Source organism: Ricinus communis, chromosome 1 (assembly GCF_019578655.1).
Source record: "Ricinus communis isolate WT05 ecotype wild-type chromosome 1, ASM1957865v1, whole genome shotgun sequence".
Lineage (NCBI taxonomy): Eukaryota > Viridiplantae > Streptophyta > Magnoliopsida > Malpighiales > Euphorbiaceae > Ricinus > Ricinus communis.
This window is the reverse complement of record NC_063256.1, coordinates 25,568,237-25,585,986: the sequence shown is the minus strand read 5'-3', so window position 1 is coordinate 25,585,986 and position 17,750 is coordinate 25,568,237. Positions and strand designations below refer to the sequence as shown.

General features: G+C 32.7%; 2 protein-coding genes across 2 annotated transcripts; one reads left to right on the top strand and one right to left on the bottom strand.

Annotated features, from left to right (window-relative positions):
- The first annotated feature begins 4,713 nt into the window (after window positions 1-4,713).
- LOC8269526 (60S acidic ribosomal protein P1) lies at window positions 4,714-5,560 on the top strand. Its single transcript, XM_048376906.1, has 4 exons — window positions 4,714-4,758; window positions 4,846-4,940; window positions 5,060-5,269; window positions 5,364-5,560. Exons 2-4 carry the CDS (start codon window positions 4,872-4,874, stop codon window positions 5,415-5,417), a joined length of 333 nt encoding a protein of 110 aa, XP_048232863.1. The 5' UTR covers window positions 4,714-4,758; window positions 4,846-4,871; the 3' UTR covers window positions 5,418-5,560.
- Window positions 5,561-6,588: 1,028 nt separating this feature from the next.
- On the bottom strand, window positions 6,589-10,048 carry LOC8269527 (granule-bound starch synthase 1, chloroplastic/amyloplastic-like). The gene is given in 15 exon segments (XM_015722523.3): window positions 6,589-7,004; window positions 7,115-7,168; window positions 7,171-7,245; window positions 7,336-7,381; window positions 7,383-7,420; window positions 7,538-7,729; window positions 7,820-7,996; window positions 8,089-8,332; window positions 8,412-8,521; window positions 8,596-8,696; window positions 8,790-8,853; window positions 8,959-9,048; window positions 9,127-9,225; window positions 9,329-9,409; window positions 9,525-10,048. Coding segments are annotated over 15 exon segments (1,818 nt in total). The 5' UTR covers window positions 9,855-10,048; the 3' UTR covers window positions 6,589-6,887.
- Between the last annotated feature and the right edge of the window lie 7,702 nt (window positions 10,049-17,750).

The following is a 17,750-nucleotide window of genomic DNA, read 5'->3' as shown; positions in this document are numbered from 1 at the left end:
GGCTCAGCCTTATATAAAACAAAAGGAGTTGATAAGGTAAAAGTTAGTTTAACATTGTGTAGGAATATGAAAAGGAGAGTAATGAGAGATTTGCAAGGTTGCTATAAAGAGGAGTATGCTATACTACATGACTATGTGAATGAGATAAAGAGAAGTAATCCTGACAGCACTTATATAATCAAAGCTGAAAGAGATGAGGGAGGGGAACTCAATTATTTCAGGAGGTTTTACGTGTGTTTTGATGCATGTAAAAAAGGGTGGTTAGGCAGCTGTAGAAGGATATTTGGATTAGACAGGTGCTTTTTAAAGAGTATTTGCAAAAGACAACTGTTATGTGCTATAGGGAGGGATGTGAACAATCAAATGTTCCCATTGGCTTGGAAAATAGTTTCAGTTGAGAACAAAAAGAATTAAGGGTGGTTCTTAAAACTGTTAAAGCATGATCCGCCACTAGAGGAAGGAGAAGGATATACAATCATATCTAACATGCAAAAGGTATATATTCTTTAATTTCATTTAACTAATATAATTAATATTTATTATGTTATTATAAATAATCTATTCTTCATTATGTACATGGATTGGAAAGTGCAATGAGTGAGAATCTCCCCAAGGCAAAACATAGAATGTGTGCAAGACACATTTATGCTGCATAGGCAAAGAGATAGAAATGGGAGAAAAAGAAGCTTGCATTTTGAAAATGTGCCAGATCAACTTTTAAGCAAGAATTAAGGTTGAGCTTGAATGAGATAGGGAATTTAGGAGAGAACATAGTGCAAGACATGTTTGACTACAATATGGAGCAATACTCTAAAGCATACTTCAGCACATCAATTAAATAAGATGTAGTTGATGTTGACCTCAAGATTTCATATGTGCTTTTGATGATGCAAAATATTATAATTACTTAAAATCTTATTTTTTTAGGATGATGATGGATGCATGTTTGGAGGAATCCTCATGTTGTCACCGTAGTTGATGGTTCTACGTGTCTCAAGTGATGAGGAAGTAGTTGAGTCAAACATTAAGTGGGAATCCAGTGCTAGATCTGGTGTTGAGAAAACTTCTATCGACTAAAAAATAAGTTTGCAAAAAAAGTTCTTTATTTAGTGGCTTCTTTTTTAGTGACTTGAGTCTTATCAATAACGATAATAATTTTCTCTCTCTTTTCTCTTTAGTTTTTCTTTTTCTCTATATGTGGTTATTGTTCTTTATGAGTGTTGCTTCTTGTTGAGTGTCGTTGTTATATATTGGTCCTCTAACCCTAATCAACCTTTTCTATTTATAGAGGTAGGATTTTGAAAGAAACCCTAAAGGAAACGATCATTTCAAAAAATAATGTTGATTAATATCCAATTTAATTTTTTAAATTTAAATTATTATCATTAAAAATCCTGATTATCGTCAAAAATCTTTTAGAATCTGTATCTGGACGTAAAATTACGAGAAAAATGATGTTAAATTGGAAAAAACTTATCAACATTGTGTAGAGCCAATTGGCTCTACACAAGGAAAGGTAAAAACTTGTAATTAGGTCCTTGAATTCGTAAGAACTGCCGTTTTGACCCTTGAACTTCATTTTTCTTGACAACCGAGTCCAATTTGATTTTAAAAAGGTAATTCCAACCGGATTAACCTCAACATTAGTCTCGAATTCGCTTGTTTTTGTCTTTCGAGACCGAAGAAGGTAGTAACTTTCATCATAGGATTTTCCGTATTTCCCTTGATATCTAGATCCGGAAAAGGGATGCTACCAACCGGTCTTTTGTTAGAGTCACTGTCCCTCTAAATATCCTTAGCAATACCGTCTTGGAGCTCATATTTTTTCCTAGAGCTATACCAGATGTCAATAGCCATGACTGACTTTATTTCTCCTTGATTCTATACCGTCATGATACAAGAGTCTTCGACTAACTATTCATCATTATTTGAACCCTAGTCGCTCGACACGATGTCTTCAATTTGAATGTCGATCGAAGAAGGCTTAGAATAGAGGACCTTAGAAGTTCCTAGATGGTTGCCCTAGTAAGTCCTTATATTCATTAGCTACAAAAGAATCCATGACAATATTCTGAGAGAACTGCCCTATTTTCCATTCTTCACAGTCTATCAAGTCTTGAATCTCATGTCTTAGGTGAATTCATTGATCAGTCGCATGCCTAAAGACTTGATGGAACTCGCAATACTGATCATTAAGAGGGGCTGAAACATGCCTTGATGTTAAAGGCATGAACTTCCTACTTCTTAAAAAATGTTGAAACACCATGGATAATGGTGTTCCCAACTCAGTGAAGGTTCTTTATGGATATATGTAGGGTAGGTGCTCTAGTTCTCGCTCTAGTTTTTAGGTGCTTGCTCTGCTTCAAGTTCAGATTCCAGTTCAAGTTCAAATTCTAGTTTTGGTTTAGATTCTAGTTCAAGTTCAGGTACATATTGGAAGGAATTCATGGTCTTCTCTTCATTGAAATCAGGGTTGATAATGAAAATTTGGTTTGGAGGTGGTGTATTGTTAGCAAGGGGTTTCTCTTAGTGTTTGGTTGGTTCGGGTTAGTTAGCTTTTCAACGTTGACTAGGTCTTGGATTTCGTGTTTAAGGTGAATACAGTTGTCGGTATGGTAGCCTGGGAAAAGTTAAAGCTAGGTGTGTTAAGGTTTGGGGAGTTTTTATGGGTAGTAAGTTGTAGTAGGCCATTTTGCATCAGCCTCTCAAAAATCTTCAAAAGAGATTGTTTGAAATTAGAAAACCTTATCGGTTGTTGGATAGATTGTTTGAAATTAGAGAACCTTATCGGTTGTTGGATAGCATTCACATCAATAGTTATGCTCCCTTCACCTTGGTAAGAAAGATGAAGAAGAAGATCTTATAGGCTCTTGAAGAAGAAAAACAAATTCACCTTTTCTCTTTTTGGTTAGAGAGTGTATATTCAAATTTGTGGTTAGGATTTATGAGTAAGAAAATGATGATTTGATATGAATATATTAAGGGTTTTGGGATGGTGTATAAGTTATTTTTTGATTGGTTTGAGTAATGTAAGGTAAAGGATTAATTGTTAGTGTTTTTAGGAAGGGTCTAGATTGAAACACACGTCCCTAGGAGGGGAATATACCTCTTAGGTATGAATCTCTATGTAGATTTTCTTCTGGACCTTTAGCCCACGTGGGTAATCGTCTAGCCCATGTAGGCTTAATCTTACTCCACTTGGGCTTAGCTCAAGGCTTAGCCCACATGGACTTTGCTAAGCCCAAGTGGACTTGGCTTAGCCCACGTGGTTTAGGCCTTAACTTAAGTGGTGTAAGGTGGCTTTTCAAAGGGGTTTAGGGGTTTTGAGGCCTTGATTAGGGCTTTTAGGGTTTTAAGGTCTCGGTTAAGATTTTCAGGGTTTTAAGGTCTCAATTAAGGTTTTCGGGATTATGAGATTTTATTTTTGAGTTGACAGAGTTTTTAATTTCGATTTTAAGGTTTCCTTAGTCTATTCTAGAGCTTTTGGGTATCGTTTGTTGTCTTTTGGAGCCTTTTTCCTCACTATCTCAAAGTTCACTCCATTGGACTTATCCTAGTCTCATCATGAGGCTTATATAACAGCTGAACAAAAATTAAGTAATAACATATGCCAATAGATGTATCTAACCAAAATAGTCCAATAAGTTTCTTATTAAATAAATAGAACAAATAAATTAAAAGTGATTAAGGTGTAAATGAGTTGAGCCAATTTGTGAATAACTTGAGATCAACTTAAAAATATTTAATAGAATTGAATTTAAACTCTAGCTATTTAGATAAGTTAAGGTATCGAGCTTGAGCTCTATAATATTTGACTCTCACAAACTCACTTGCCTAATTAATTTTTTATTATTTTAATATTCTATCAAATTATATTATAATCTAATTAAGTTGAATTCAAAATTTCTCAAAAAAATGAGCTTCAGAAGTTTGTTATTTTATAATTCTATCATTTCTATAAAGTAATTGAATTGAAAGTCAAGTTTAAAAGGCTCAATTGAATTTGATTGAACTTTGAGTTTTTATAAACCAAATCAAGTTGAATTTTGATGATATTTCTACTCAACTCGATCAGACTACATCATAAATAGAGATCTAATAAAAAAATTCAGAGACACAATTATAGTTTATTTATATTATAATATTATATACTTAGAGAATCTCTAATGCACTCCTTATATATGTTAAATTCTTTATTTTAAAGAATCATATTATACAAAAACACTTCAATGCACTCTATATTTTTTAAATATAAAATAGAGAGTCAATTTCTCTCTACATATGGAGAACCAAACTTCACTTTCTACTTTATATTTAATAAATGTACTATTAATTTCTATGTATATAATTAATTGATATTTATAATTCTTATTTTTCTATTAGTAGAAAGTAAGAAGAAAAGTAGAAAGAAATTAAAATTCATAATAATTATAGAAATAAAAATAAAAATAAAATAAGTTATAAAATATAAAAATTTTATTAAAGTTAAAGAAGATATTTTACTGTTTATATTTAAATTCCAATCGGGGATGGTATCAAAAGTGGGGCTCCAATCTCATCTATTTGAAAGCCGGGCCGGGTATGAAAAATCGTGATTTGTCAAAACTAACAGTGTTATTGTGATTGGGCCAGCTCTTCAAAAGCCCGAAAATGAAAGGCCAACCCGGTCTGCAGTCTCCTACTAGAATTCATAGACAAAACCCTAGACCTATAAATCCAATAACTAACTCCACACGATCATCTCTGCAGTCCCGTTAGGTCTGACGCCCATCTTTCTTTCTCTATAAAGTTAATATTTCTAGGGTTTACTCGCTTGTTTACTAATAAATATCATCGTAATCGAAGATAGAAATCTTAAAGAGTTTTCAATAATGGCCGCTGGAGAGCTCGCTTGTACTTACGCTACCTTGATCCTCCATGATGATGGAATCCCCGTCACTGTAATTATCTCTTTACTTCCTTTTCTTATCGTTTATTTAAGTTTTATGTTTTGGGTATTTTGTTTTGGTTTTTTTAATATGAAAAAAAGAATAAACATGTGAAATATGTAAATATATAGTCGGAGAAGATTGCTACATTGGTGAAGGCAGCCAACGTGGCCGTAGAGTCATACTGGCCAAGCTTGTTTGCCAAATTGGCAGAAAAGAAGAACATTGATGATCTTGTAATGAATGTTGGTTCTGGTGGTGGCGCTGCTCCTGTAGCCGTCTCTGCTCCCGCTGCTGGTGCCGGTGCCGCCGCCGCCGCTCCTGCTGTTGAGGAGAAGAAGGTTTGTTTCTATTTCATTTTATGTTTGTTTCGTTTGGTTTAGTTTCTAAGACATTGACAAGATCTAATATTGTGCTTGTGATCATGATGTACAGGAGGAGCCGAAGGAAGAGAGTGACGATGACATGGGATTCAGCTTGTTCGATTAGGTGCTTTCATCATTCTTTTTTCGGTTAGGCGGAAGTTAGATTTAATTTATCTTGCGTTTTGAGACTAATTCTTCAAGCGGTTGTATTTTGGATGGAATTAATTTTTGAGTAATCTGAGATAATTTACAGTCTTTTGGCATTCATGTTAAGTTCTTTCACGTCTCTTTAATTTCATTTGCTTGTTTAACTTTCTTGGGTGATTGATTTGATTTAGATCGTTGTAAAGTAGTTTTCTATTCTAATTTGGTTGATTTTGCAAACCCCTGATTCATGTACCCATTTGACTCTTGTTTTCCATTGGATTTTTCTTAGTCTACCAGTGTATGCTTTTGTATTGGTGCATTGTGCTGTGTCCTCCACAATTCTTGATGGTGGCAACGGAATCCCTTGGATATGTCGGGTTGTGCTTATTGGAGCCTTGGCTATAGTTAGTTACTGTGAATCATGTGGTGTTCTAGTGAATTCTTTTTTGTTTGCATGGATTGGGTACAAAAATGGATTTATAATTGTGTTATTATAGTTGTTTCTTTAATAATTAGGTGTTTAGGAAGAAGGATCCATGCACAAGCAGTAGATGTAATTCTTTTTCCCTTTGTGCTGTTGGTGATTAGCTAGCTGCTACACTTGTTATTTTATGCCATGGAATCCTTGTTCAAGATTTTTATTATATTGAGCAGTTGACTTGTAATGTTAATTGCTGACCCTGATTGTCATGGTTATTTCCGCAATGACATGAAAATGTTTTGTTCTGGTGGCCGCTGACTGCCTTTTGCTGTTGTATAGTTCTGGTGGTGGCCGCTGATCGATTGCCACTGCCGTGGAATGCCACAGCGTAATGAGATATTTTACTCTTGCTCTTTACACCTTATATCTTTCAGCCTCACTCAGTTTATATTAAGTTCAACCTACATTGACTGTGGGAAATAATAGTATATTTGTGATGAAGTATCTGGTGGTGGTTCAAATGAAATTTACTAGTGTATGCTCCACCTTGCTTTGGCTTTGTTTTGAGGAAATGTTTTGCTTTATTAATGGTTTGTATTTGTAGAATTAAAGGAAGAAGAGAAAAAATAAAACAAAAAGATGAAGCTCTCATAGTTTCAGCAAATGTCAACCCGCTTGCATTTTTAAAAGTGGATTTCATTTATTTTTGATTTATGCATGCTTATAATAAACAAAGTAATTTGTACAAAAATTTTATTGGAATAGGGAAAATGCTTAATGTGTAGGCCAGTAGTTGTGCTTGAAATTTTATATATATTGAAGAATTCTGATGAACCTGCGGAATTCTCCACTTTCTTGAATCATGGGTTCTTTAGTTTTTAGGTCAAGCATTGTAACAAATTCTTCTTGCTAGCACGTATCATGCATTCCTTATTTTGCACCTCTATATTGATAGCACTAGCTGAGAATGCAGCTAGTATGTTAGTCGCGGCGCTTCATCAGTGGATTAAATTTTAGTTGCTCACATTATGGAGTGGCAATATTTTCCTTGGCTAGAGGAGCAATTTCCTCTCCTTCAATTCCAGGTTCACTTCCAGGAACCCCCAAGTTCAACAGCAACTTCTCCCACTTCTTTGCAGGTCCCTGTTACAGCATAACTTAATGATATCATCCTAAAAAAACAAAGAATGATTATATTTTCCATGATCTTGTCACTTAATACTGTTTCTCTGTTTCTCTCTCAAATGGCCTACCTTCCATGAGAGATCCTGACGCATGCCATTCTGTATCATTTCTACCAAAGCACACGGGTACCATGGACAGCAAGTGCCCTGTTCACTGTTTTTGCCACTGCGATTGCGTCCTCAGGATCAACTTTATCACACTGAAGCAAAACAAGAGATGTTAATTAAGGTTGTTTCCAACAGAGTACACTAGCCAGTAACAGCTTCCATAGGGATGGATATATCTTTACCTCAACGCTTAAGGCACCCATTTGAAAACCTGTATAACCTTCTTTCAGTGTCCACAAGTCCACCAGTTGAAGCAACAATTGGAACCTGTATCAGGTTTCCGGATTGTAGAAATTTATCAACTCAACATTTTTTTTTCTCTTCTTAAAACATTTCAGATGCAACTTTACTGTTGAAATGTGGTGTAGAAGATAAGGGCCTTACTGTTCCATATCGCATTGCATGCAACTGAATCAGACCACATGGCTCGAATCTACTGGGGACCAATATAAAATCAGCCCCAGCTATGATCATATGCGCTAGAGGAACATTGAATTTTGCCGCTCCTCGGGCCTTGCTGGGATAGAGTGTTTCAAGTTGCATTATCTGTTCCTCCATGTGTTTTTTACCGGTGCCCTGTAAGAAAATTGGAAGCATACACTCATTTTAGCCTCTTTCCTGTCTTCAAGTATTAGGACAAGAGTAGCTTCTGAGTTTGATAATTACAAGGATAATTATTTGGACATTCTCTTGAATAAAGTATGGAATGGCTGCTGCAAGAATGTCTGAACCTTTCTGCTCTTCAAGTCTACCAATGAAGCCTATTACAGGGATATTCCTATCAACAGGCAACCCAACTTCGGCTTGCAGGGCTTCCTTCAAAAGAGGCTTTGCATCCGTCACCTAACAATCACCAATCCTAAATTTGTTATCGCTGGCCAGAAGGATGGTAAGAACAGAAAGAAAATCAATGTTTATTGTTCTAAAGATCTTACAGTGGTAGCATCAAATTTGACATTGATGTATTTGTCTGTAGATGGATTCCACTCTTGCACATCCATGCCATTTACAATTCCGATGATTCCAGTCATCCGAAGTATGTTCTCTAATTCCACACCTTTCTCCACGCCGGATACAAGTTCCTCAGCATAGTATGGGCTCACAGTTACAACCCTGTCTGATTCTGATATGCCAGCCTTCATCCAGTTAATCTTCCTTCCTTTCACAGGTTTGTCATATCTGCAAAATTTTTTTAAGAAAAAAGTGTCATGAACTGTATACATCTAACAGGAACTAGGAGTATCTAAAGTTTTAGTACCCATCAATAAAATCAAAAGATCTCTTGAACTGGTCTGGAAGATTTAGAAGTGAAAAATCTGCAATTGCAAATCTCCCTTGGTAGGCAATGTTGTGAATGCAGAAAGCTACCTGGAAGCATTATGAAGGGTTAAGTGAGCTTTCCAGCAACTGGAAAGATAAGCAAGAAACAGTAAGATGCAAACCTTGGCGTTTTTATAGATCCCTCTAGCCTTGTAAATACTTTTCAGATAGCAAGGAACAAGAGCAGTGTGCCAATCATTAGCAATGAAGATAACATCCTCACCTACAATTACATGAAGAACTATCAACTAACTGCACAGAGTAATTTCTCAACAAGAGAATCACTGAGTCCTATTTTAGTACTACGCTTGCCCACCATATGGTCCTGAAAAGTATTTGCTAGTATTGAGACTTAACAACCGCGGTGCTTCTATAGCTGCCTGAAAGAAATAACGAAACATAATTACACTGCAAGTGCAGCAAAATCGCAGGTTTCAATCAGGTAGAAGAACTTGCAATAACGCAAATCAGCATGTGGGACTAACCTGGCAAAACAAGCTGAAACGAAGTTGGTTATCTTCATAATCATCCCCTGCCTGGGGACCATAGAGTTTTGACCCAGTTTTCCCCCATATCTTACGAGTCAAAAAAGGATTGTAAGTAATACTAGTGACATTCATCCACAGAAAAAGAAAAACTAGATCCCATTTTACCTTCTCCAGGAACATTGGGTGATCCACAAAAACACGATCAACTCCTCGTTTGTAGCAGTGGAAGTAGCGAACAGTTTCGATTCTATCCCCAACTTTCACCTTTTTTTTTAAGAAGCATGACACAAGAAATTAGCATGAACAGCACCCAATAAATAAGTTGTTTCTTTAATAATTGCTTGACATTAAACATTAGAGAATGTACCTGAACAACAAAGTTTGTATCCCAAGCATCCTTGTACTGGTCGTATCGTGGTGAGATGGTCATGACACGGTGCCCATTGGCCTAGGGATGCGAACATCAAACGAAATTAGTTAGCAAAATTCAGAAAAAAGTAACATTTTGAACAACTGCTGGACAAGAATTGCGTATATAATATATATGTAATGTATATACTCACTGCCATGGCTGGTGGCAGTCCACCAAGAACGTCACCGAGTCCACCAGTTTTGCTCCATGGACCAACCTCAGTTCCGACAAAAATCAAATTCATTCCGACCCCACATTTGATAACTCCGAATTGCTTGGAATTCTCAGACGTACTGTTACTCACTTTCCTTGCAGTAGCCTTACTTCTCAGCTTTAGCATGTCCAACTTGTTCAACCATAACCCGACGTGATTACTCAAGCTATTATTTTTCGATAATGTCACTATGGGCTGCGACACATTCGCTTCGTCATTTATATGACACCTCTTTATGACAAAATGAGAAGCAGATAGACTAGCCATAGGTAATGTTCAAGAGGACCTTCTTTGTCTTGTACTCTGTCAGGCAGAGGAAGAGAAGATGAAGTAAAATAATTGTTTTAGCAGTTCGTACTTGTGGTTTTGTTCTCTAATTGTAGTTTTTGACGACCACAAGATTTCACTTGTGGCGGTGGAGTCACCGGGGGAGGGTCCCCATGGCACCACGAAAGTGAGACTATGAGGATTTGCCAAGTGGGCAAAACATGGGTCCTGATACGCTTCGCCCACAAAACAGGTGGTCCGCATGCGGTGCATTTTCTGTGCTCGTCTTTACTAGACGAGCTCATTTTGGCCTTGAACTTTTATATGTGTACAAATTGACACAAAAATAATTTAAGATAAGGCTGCCAAGCTATTAAGTTTGGCGGCATGGAAGATGTGGATTGTTATTTCATACACCTGCTCAAGACCAAAACAGACCAAATACACGTACATTTAAAAAAAAAGAAAATTAGGTGTATGTTTTAATAAATTATAAAGTTAGAATTTATTTAGTTAAATATTAATTTATATCATTAAATGGTTAATAGATAAAAAAATAAAAAAAAATTAATACTATAAATTTATATCTATTATACAATAAATAAACTAATATATTATAGATATTTATTTTATTATGTCTCACCTTTTAATTTTATATTATATTATTATTAAAATAATATTTTTATAAGAAAGTACTATATATTAAAAAAATAGAAATTTTAATCAATATAATTAAAAGTAATTATAAGAAAATAATAATTTTATAATTTCAAAAAAATAAAAATAATTTTAATATTTTTTTTAAACATCATCATTAAAATTTAAATTTATAAAATCACTTGTAGGTTTATATGTTATAAATTATAAATTCAATATATGTATATCCGAAGTTCATAAATTATAGTTTAAAAAATCATATATTAAGAATAAGTTTATCAATAGAAATTAATAAATATACACTTCATATTAATAAATCTTACACTAATAATGGATGAATATACAATTTATAAATAATGAACCTAAAATCTATGTTTAATATACCTGACACTAATAATATATAAATATACAATTTATAAGTAATTTACCTGGCATTAACAATAAAGGAATATACACTTTATAAATGATAAATAACAGATTCACGTGTTAAAAATAAGTTCGTAAGTAAAAGTTAATAAATATACACCTTATATTTAATAAATTTATACTAATAATAGGTTAATATATAATTTATAAGTAATGAATCTAAAATTTATGTTTAATAAATCTGACACTTATAACAAATGAAGGTATACTTTATAAGTAATGAATCTAAAGTTCATGTTTAATAAAATTGACAATAATAAAAAATGAATATACAATTTATAAGTAATGAATATACTATATATGCATAAAATAAATAAGTATTCATATGTTAAAAAACAACAGATTTATTATCTATAAACTACAAGTTCATCAAATGTAAACTCGATGTTCATTTAATATAATGCACATAATAATATCTATAGAAGAGTCATTTAATCTCAGTTAGCTATTTATTCCCTATAATTAAACTTATTAAATGTTTTCTTCTTAATTTAAATGAAATACTAAAAAATGTTAATTAGTATGAAATGAATGGAGTAACTATTAAGAAAATTTTAAATAACAAAATAATTAATATTTAATAAAAAAATTATTTTTAAAATTTAATACTTAATAAGATTATTAATTTATCAAATATCAAATATAAATATTATATTCTGATTAGTTTGTAATATGACTATTTTATTATCTAAAATACTATTAGAAAAAGAAAAAATTATATACAATTAAAGAAACAATCAAACAAAGCCCTAAAAAATAAATATTATGCATGTGTAAGATGACCCAGGTTCATAATGCTGTATGAGCCTAGGTCCATGATATAATTTTACGGAAGATTTATTTGCTTTCCTTATTTTGTCTTATTTTCTGCTTTATTTTAGATCATGGCAAATAATTGATTCCGCGATTGTTAATTAAAATTGCCATCTAGACTAAGGCCTTAACAATTGGACTATGACATGAAACTTGTTGTCTATTAGGTTTAAAAAGATGGTAAATTGAGCTTAAGTTAAAATCTATATCAATTTAGTAGGCTTTTGCCATGTTCAAGATCAATTAATGGACTCATTTAGAATAGAAAAACTTAATTGGGCCTTGACATGCAAAAGAATAGTCCATTTAAGATGAATATCTTACTAAGCATAATTTATAATTTGTAATAGGCCTATACTAGGTGGGCCTCTTTGTACATAATTAATTTGGGATAACAACATAAATGAGGATTGGGCTTAACCAAAATGAGCTAGAACTAGGTGGATATCACATGTAGTGATTGATTATAGAGTTATAAATGATGTATTTATAAGGAATAGTCCATTAAATAATAAAATTAAAAATAAAATACACAAATATGGAAGTTGATTTTCGGATCTATCTCTGGATGTGACGAAACTTCCTTATAGAATCTATAAACGCCACTCAATTAGTAAAAATATCCCGGAGAATTATCCGAGTGGCGACTCCCTTTCTCCGTGCTAGTTTCTATGACTAGTTAGCGTATTATCGATTAGGTAAAAATATCTTACAGTACTAGTCTCTAGAGACACTTAAGTACACATGTAATACCCCATTAATTTTTAAATTTTAATTTTATTATATTTTAAGGGCATCTAAAAAAACTAAACATTTTAAAAAATAATATTAATTTATTATTTTACAAATAAATATATTTCCTTGAGCATCTAAAAATAATAATTTTATTAATAAATTATTATAAGTATCATTTAATTTTTTATTTTTATAAATAAATATATTTTCTTGATTTGAGACATTTTAAAATTTATCTTAAATGCTTATTTTTCAATTAAACTTCGATTTAATTTACACTAAATATTATTACTTATTTATTTTATAGGACTATCATTACTATTATTACTATTATTATTATTATAAGTCTAAAGTTAGTGTCAAATTACTGAAATAATAACTAAGTATATATATACGTATAATTACAAAAGGGGGGAACTGAGCAAATAATTAGTGTTGGGGCTTTTTCAGCTAGGCCTTTTTAACGGACGAAAGTGAAATTTTCCCTATAAAAAATAAACCAATCAGTAGCCCCCCTCTCTTTTCTTCTTCTGCTTCCAGCATATACACATTTCTTCACCATTTTTCCACCATTTCTAGCCATAACCACCACCCACATCTCTACCAACCAACAAAACTTCCATCCCCTCCCTCTCTTCTCACCGGTGACCCATTCCTTTCCATTTTCTTGCCGGAATATCGTTGGAGCAAGGGAGAAGAAGGACGTCACCTGCAGCTCCTATTGTTTTGCTGGCCTCTTTTCTCAAATTCCCGCCGGATTTAGACTCTCCACCATCAAAAATCTTAAGTCAGCCCTTCCCCTCTCTCATTCCGTCGTCGACAGCCTCTACACCGCGTCATCAGAATAGATTCTTCTCCATCGCGATTTGGCATTTTCCAGCGAGATTTAGGCTGCGATTTGGTATATTCAAGGGTCCATGTGTCTCAAGCTTCCCATCGGGGCTTTCGGATTTGAATTTCGACACAGTTGACTGTACCAACTTTCAGACTCCGTTACTTATTGGACGCCGAAATTTTAGATTTTTGGCTCAATATAATTTATTTGGATTCAAAAATATTATTTAAAATTATTAGTAATATTTAATTCATTAATTGTTAATTATAAATAATTAATTAATTTAACTTAATTAATTAGTAATAATATTATATATTTATTATAGTGGTTAGTTATTATTTAATTTTGTGAAATACTGGCTGTAAATAATTAAATTAAGTACTGAAAAATTATTGTGAGTTGATTTATGATTAAGAATTAATCGTGTTTAATTTATTATTAATTGTTGTATTGTGATATGTACGGAATCGGAAAAAATAATCCAGTTATAGGTGACTCGACTCTTGTGAAATATTTAATAATTATTAGGAGTATTTTTAATAGGTTCTTGACCCATCCGTATCTTAGAGAAGGTTCTGCCGAATTTTTGGTGGAATTTTCAAGTTAAAACTTTTAGGCAGTCTAATTCTAGGAGTTTAGGCCTAGAATAAATTATAAAATACTTTATTGATTGAACTATTTCCGTGATTAGATAATCTGACGGTTCAACCAACTTCACTAGAGGCGTAGGAGCAGCTAGAGAAAATTCATTAGAACTGTGAGTTAAAGTTATATAATTTATGATGCATGTGTCATGCCACTATTTAAATACAGTGTTAATTAATTAATTAATTAATAATATTATTAATTATTTTTAATATTATTATAGTATTATTTGCCATCACTTTTATCATTGTTATTATTATTACCATGAATACTGCTTTTAATTTTTATGTCCACCATAACCGATGCTATTTAATTTTAATAATCCAATATTATTATGATTGCTTGTGATTCATGTTATTTTTAATATTATTGATGCTATAATTGCAATATAACTCGGGATGAGACGACAATAGAATATGCCATCTGATGGGTTGCATTAAGACTACATGCGCACCGGTAATAATCAGAGACAAGTAACAGATGAATAATTATGTGATATGCCCTGGTCTAGTTTTACTTTATGGGCACTTATTTTATTGGAATAAGAGAGTCCAATGGCTAATAGAATTGGACTCTAGGATTCTGCTAATGTACTCATCCTGTATATGTTAAAATTGAATTTTCTGAATTATGACATGACACGCATTTTATTTATTCTATAATAATTTTTATTATTTAATTATTTATTTATTTGGATGGTTGTATTTATTTTCAGATTTTATGATTTTAATTCATTCTCAAAATTGACAATCTCGAACTTAATTTTTTAAGTGACAACTAAGTTTTTCGCAGGTCCTTTCATTTTGGCAGCCCGACTTCCTTCTTCCTCAAGCTCAATGTAATTACTTTTCATTGTATTCTTAGCTATTTGGATTCCTAGACAATCCGTAGTAATTATTCTAAAACGTATTATTAAGATTTGGCATGTTATACTCTAATGTTGTATTAATTGTTTATGCAAATGGACTGATATAATTTATGTAATAGTTGTAGGAATGATTATTAGTCAATGAATCATTGGTATACTATATGTAAATATATTTTATTTGAATTATTGATTAGTCAGGCTTGCTACAGATTTCAGTAGCTCTACGCCTACCCATTCCCTAGCATCGGTCATGGGCCCACAGCTTGGATCGTGGCAGCATATGCCCGAAATCTTCGCCTAGATCTAGTCAACTCAAGCACTATAGAATAGGTCATCTTTCAATTCCTAGACTAAAGATTCTACAGGTTCTGAAATTGGAATTCCTTCTATTACACATTGTAAGATCTGTCATTTGGCAAAATAAAGAAAATTGTGTTTTCCTGTAAGCAATTCCATTGTAAATCAGATTTTTGATTTAGTTCATATGGATACACGGGGGCTTTTCAAAGGTTCTTCTCATTATGATCATAAATGTTTTCTTATAGTTGTGGATGATAAAGTAGATATACATGGGTATTCATGCTCAAAACTAAATAAGAAGTCTCACAACTTGTTCAAAACTTTATTTTCTTTGTTCAAACTCAATTTGATTTAGTCAACAAAACCATAAGAACAGACAATGGTTTGGAGTTTCACATGCCTCAATTTTTTTGTTCTAAAGGCATAACTTATCAAACTAGTTGTATATATAATCTTGAGAAAAATAATGTGGTTGAAAGGAATCATAAGCATATTATGAATATGGCAAGAGCTCTTAGATGTCAAGCAAATTTGCTTCTTCCTTCTAGTCTGATTGTATTTTCCATTTTGTCTACTTAATTAACATGACTCCTTCACATGTTATATAGAACCTTACTCCTTTCCAAATTTTGTTAGCTACACCACCTTTGAGACTTTTGGATGTCTTGTTTATTCTGTTACTCATTCTCATGACAAATGAAATTTTGATCCCAGAGCTTCACAATGTATATTCATTGGATTTCCTTATTAAAGGCTTTAACTTTTTATCTTAAATCCAAGCATATCTTTGTTTCTTTAAATGTTTCTTTCTATGAATTTTTTTTCATTTTCATAGTCTTGCATCTCCTATAGTTGAGTTGCACAATTTGTTTGCCAATATGTTCTGTTGATGATATAATTTATATGAGTGATAGTATGATTGTTAATTCCTCTTTACCTTCACTACCCACACCTATTGTTTCTTCATCTAGATCAGTTCAGTCATCATTCCCTAATTATGTGTTTGTTTCTTTACCTAATCCTGTAGCCTCTTCACCTATTCTACCTACTCCTTTACTAGATTATAAATATTATGTTGATAATCTATCTCTTAAAAGATATATTATACAACATATCATGCACACTTTTAAAGACTATCACTATCAACTAAAACCATAGAAACCAACCAGATCAGAGACCTTACCTAATACTATCCATAAAGCATATTCATGCTCTAGTCGTTTCCCCTCACATAAGGCCTTTAGTACTCAACTTGATAGTCTTATTTACTCTAAAGTAGTTAAATATTCTTAGAGATGTTATGGAAGCAAAAAACTTATGCTCTTCAGGCAAATAATACATGGCAGTTGACAAAGTTACCACCCAATAAGACACCAATAGGTTGTAAGTGGCTGCATAAAGTTAAAATCATGCATATGAGATAATTGAAAGGTGTAATGCTAGGTTAGTGGCCAAAGAGTATACACAATAAGAGGGAGTTAATTTTTTGGATATTTTTTCTCTAGTTGCTAAAATGACAACTATTAGAAATTTTTTGGCCTTTAAAGCATCAATGAATTAGTTCCTTTATCAGTTAGATATTATCTTTCTTCATGGGGATCTTCATGAAGAGGTATACTTGCAGCTTCCCCTTAGTTTTCAAGCTCAACAACTTATTTAAGTCTGCAGATTGCAGAAATCTCTATATAGCTTGAAGCAAGCTAGTAGATAATGGAATGCCAAGCTCATTTCTTCTTTGCTTGATCAAGATTTTACATAGGCAATAACTGGTTCTTCTTTGTTCATCAAGCATAACTTTACTTGTTTTATTGCTTTATTAATCTATGTGGATGATGTTATTTTAGCAAGTGACAATAAATTGATTCTATTAAGTAATGTCTTCATGACAAATTTGAGATTAAAGATCTTGGTTGCTTAAAATATTTTTTAGCATTGAAGTTGCTAGAACTAAAGCTGGTATTAACATTTGTAAATGGATGTACACATTGGATTTATTTAAGGAAATTAGTTTTCTTGATTCTAAACTAGTGTCTTCTCTAATGGTTAAATCCATTTATCAGTCTACTGATGTTGGTGACCCTCTATCAGACATTCAACCTTATAGGAGATTAATTAGAAATTTCTTTTATACTTATGCACTACAAGCCCTAACATTTCTTTTGTTGTTCAACAACTATCTCAACTTCTAATAAGCCAACTACAATTCATTTACAAGATGCTCACAGAATCCTCAAGTACTCAAGAATGTTCATGGTCAATGGCTGTTTTATTCTTCTACTTCTAATTTCAAAATTAAAGGATTTTCGGATGTAGATTGGCCACTTGCCTTAATACTAGAAGGTTTATTAGTGGTTACTGTGTTTTTATTAGAGCTTCCTTGATGTCCTATAAGTCCAAGAAATAAAGCACTATTTCTCATTCTTCTAGTGAAGCTAAATATTGAGCTTTGGCTTACACAACTTGTGAGTTTAGTGGCTTCTTTATTTATTAATTGATCTGCACATTCAAGATTCTGGTCCTACTAACCCTTAATATGACAATGAATCAGCTTTGTACATTGCTCATAATCCTTATTTTCATGAATGAACAAACCAAATTGATTGTCATGTTGTTCGAT

Coding starts and splice junctions, on each gene's coding strand:
- LOC8269526 (XM_048376906.1), top strand. CDS start 4,872: ATGGCCGCTGGAGAGCTCGCTTGTACTTACGCTACCTTGATCCTCCAT. Junction 4,941..5,059: donor ATGATGGAATCCCCGTCACT/GTAATTATCTCT, acceptor GTAAATATATAG/TCGGAGAAGATTGCTACATT. Junction 5,270..5,363: donor CTGCTGTTGAGGAGAAGAAG/GTTTGTTTCTAT, acceptor CATGATGTACAG/GAGGAGCCGAAGGAAGAGAG.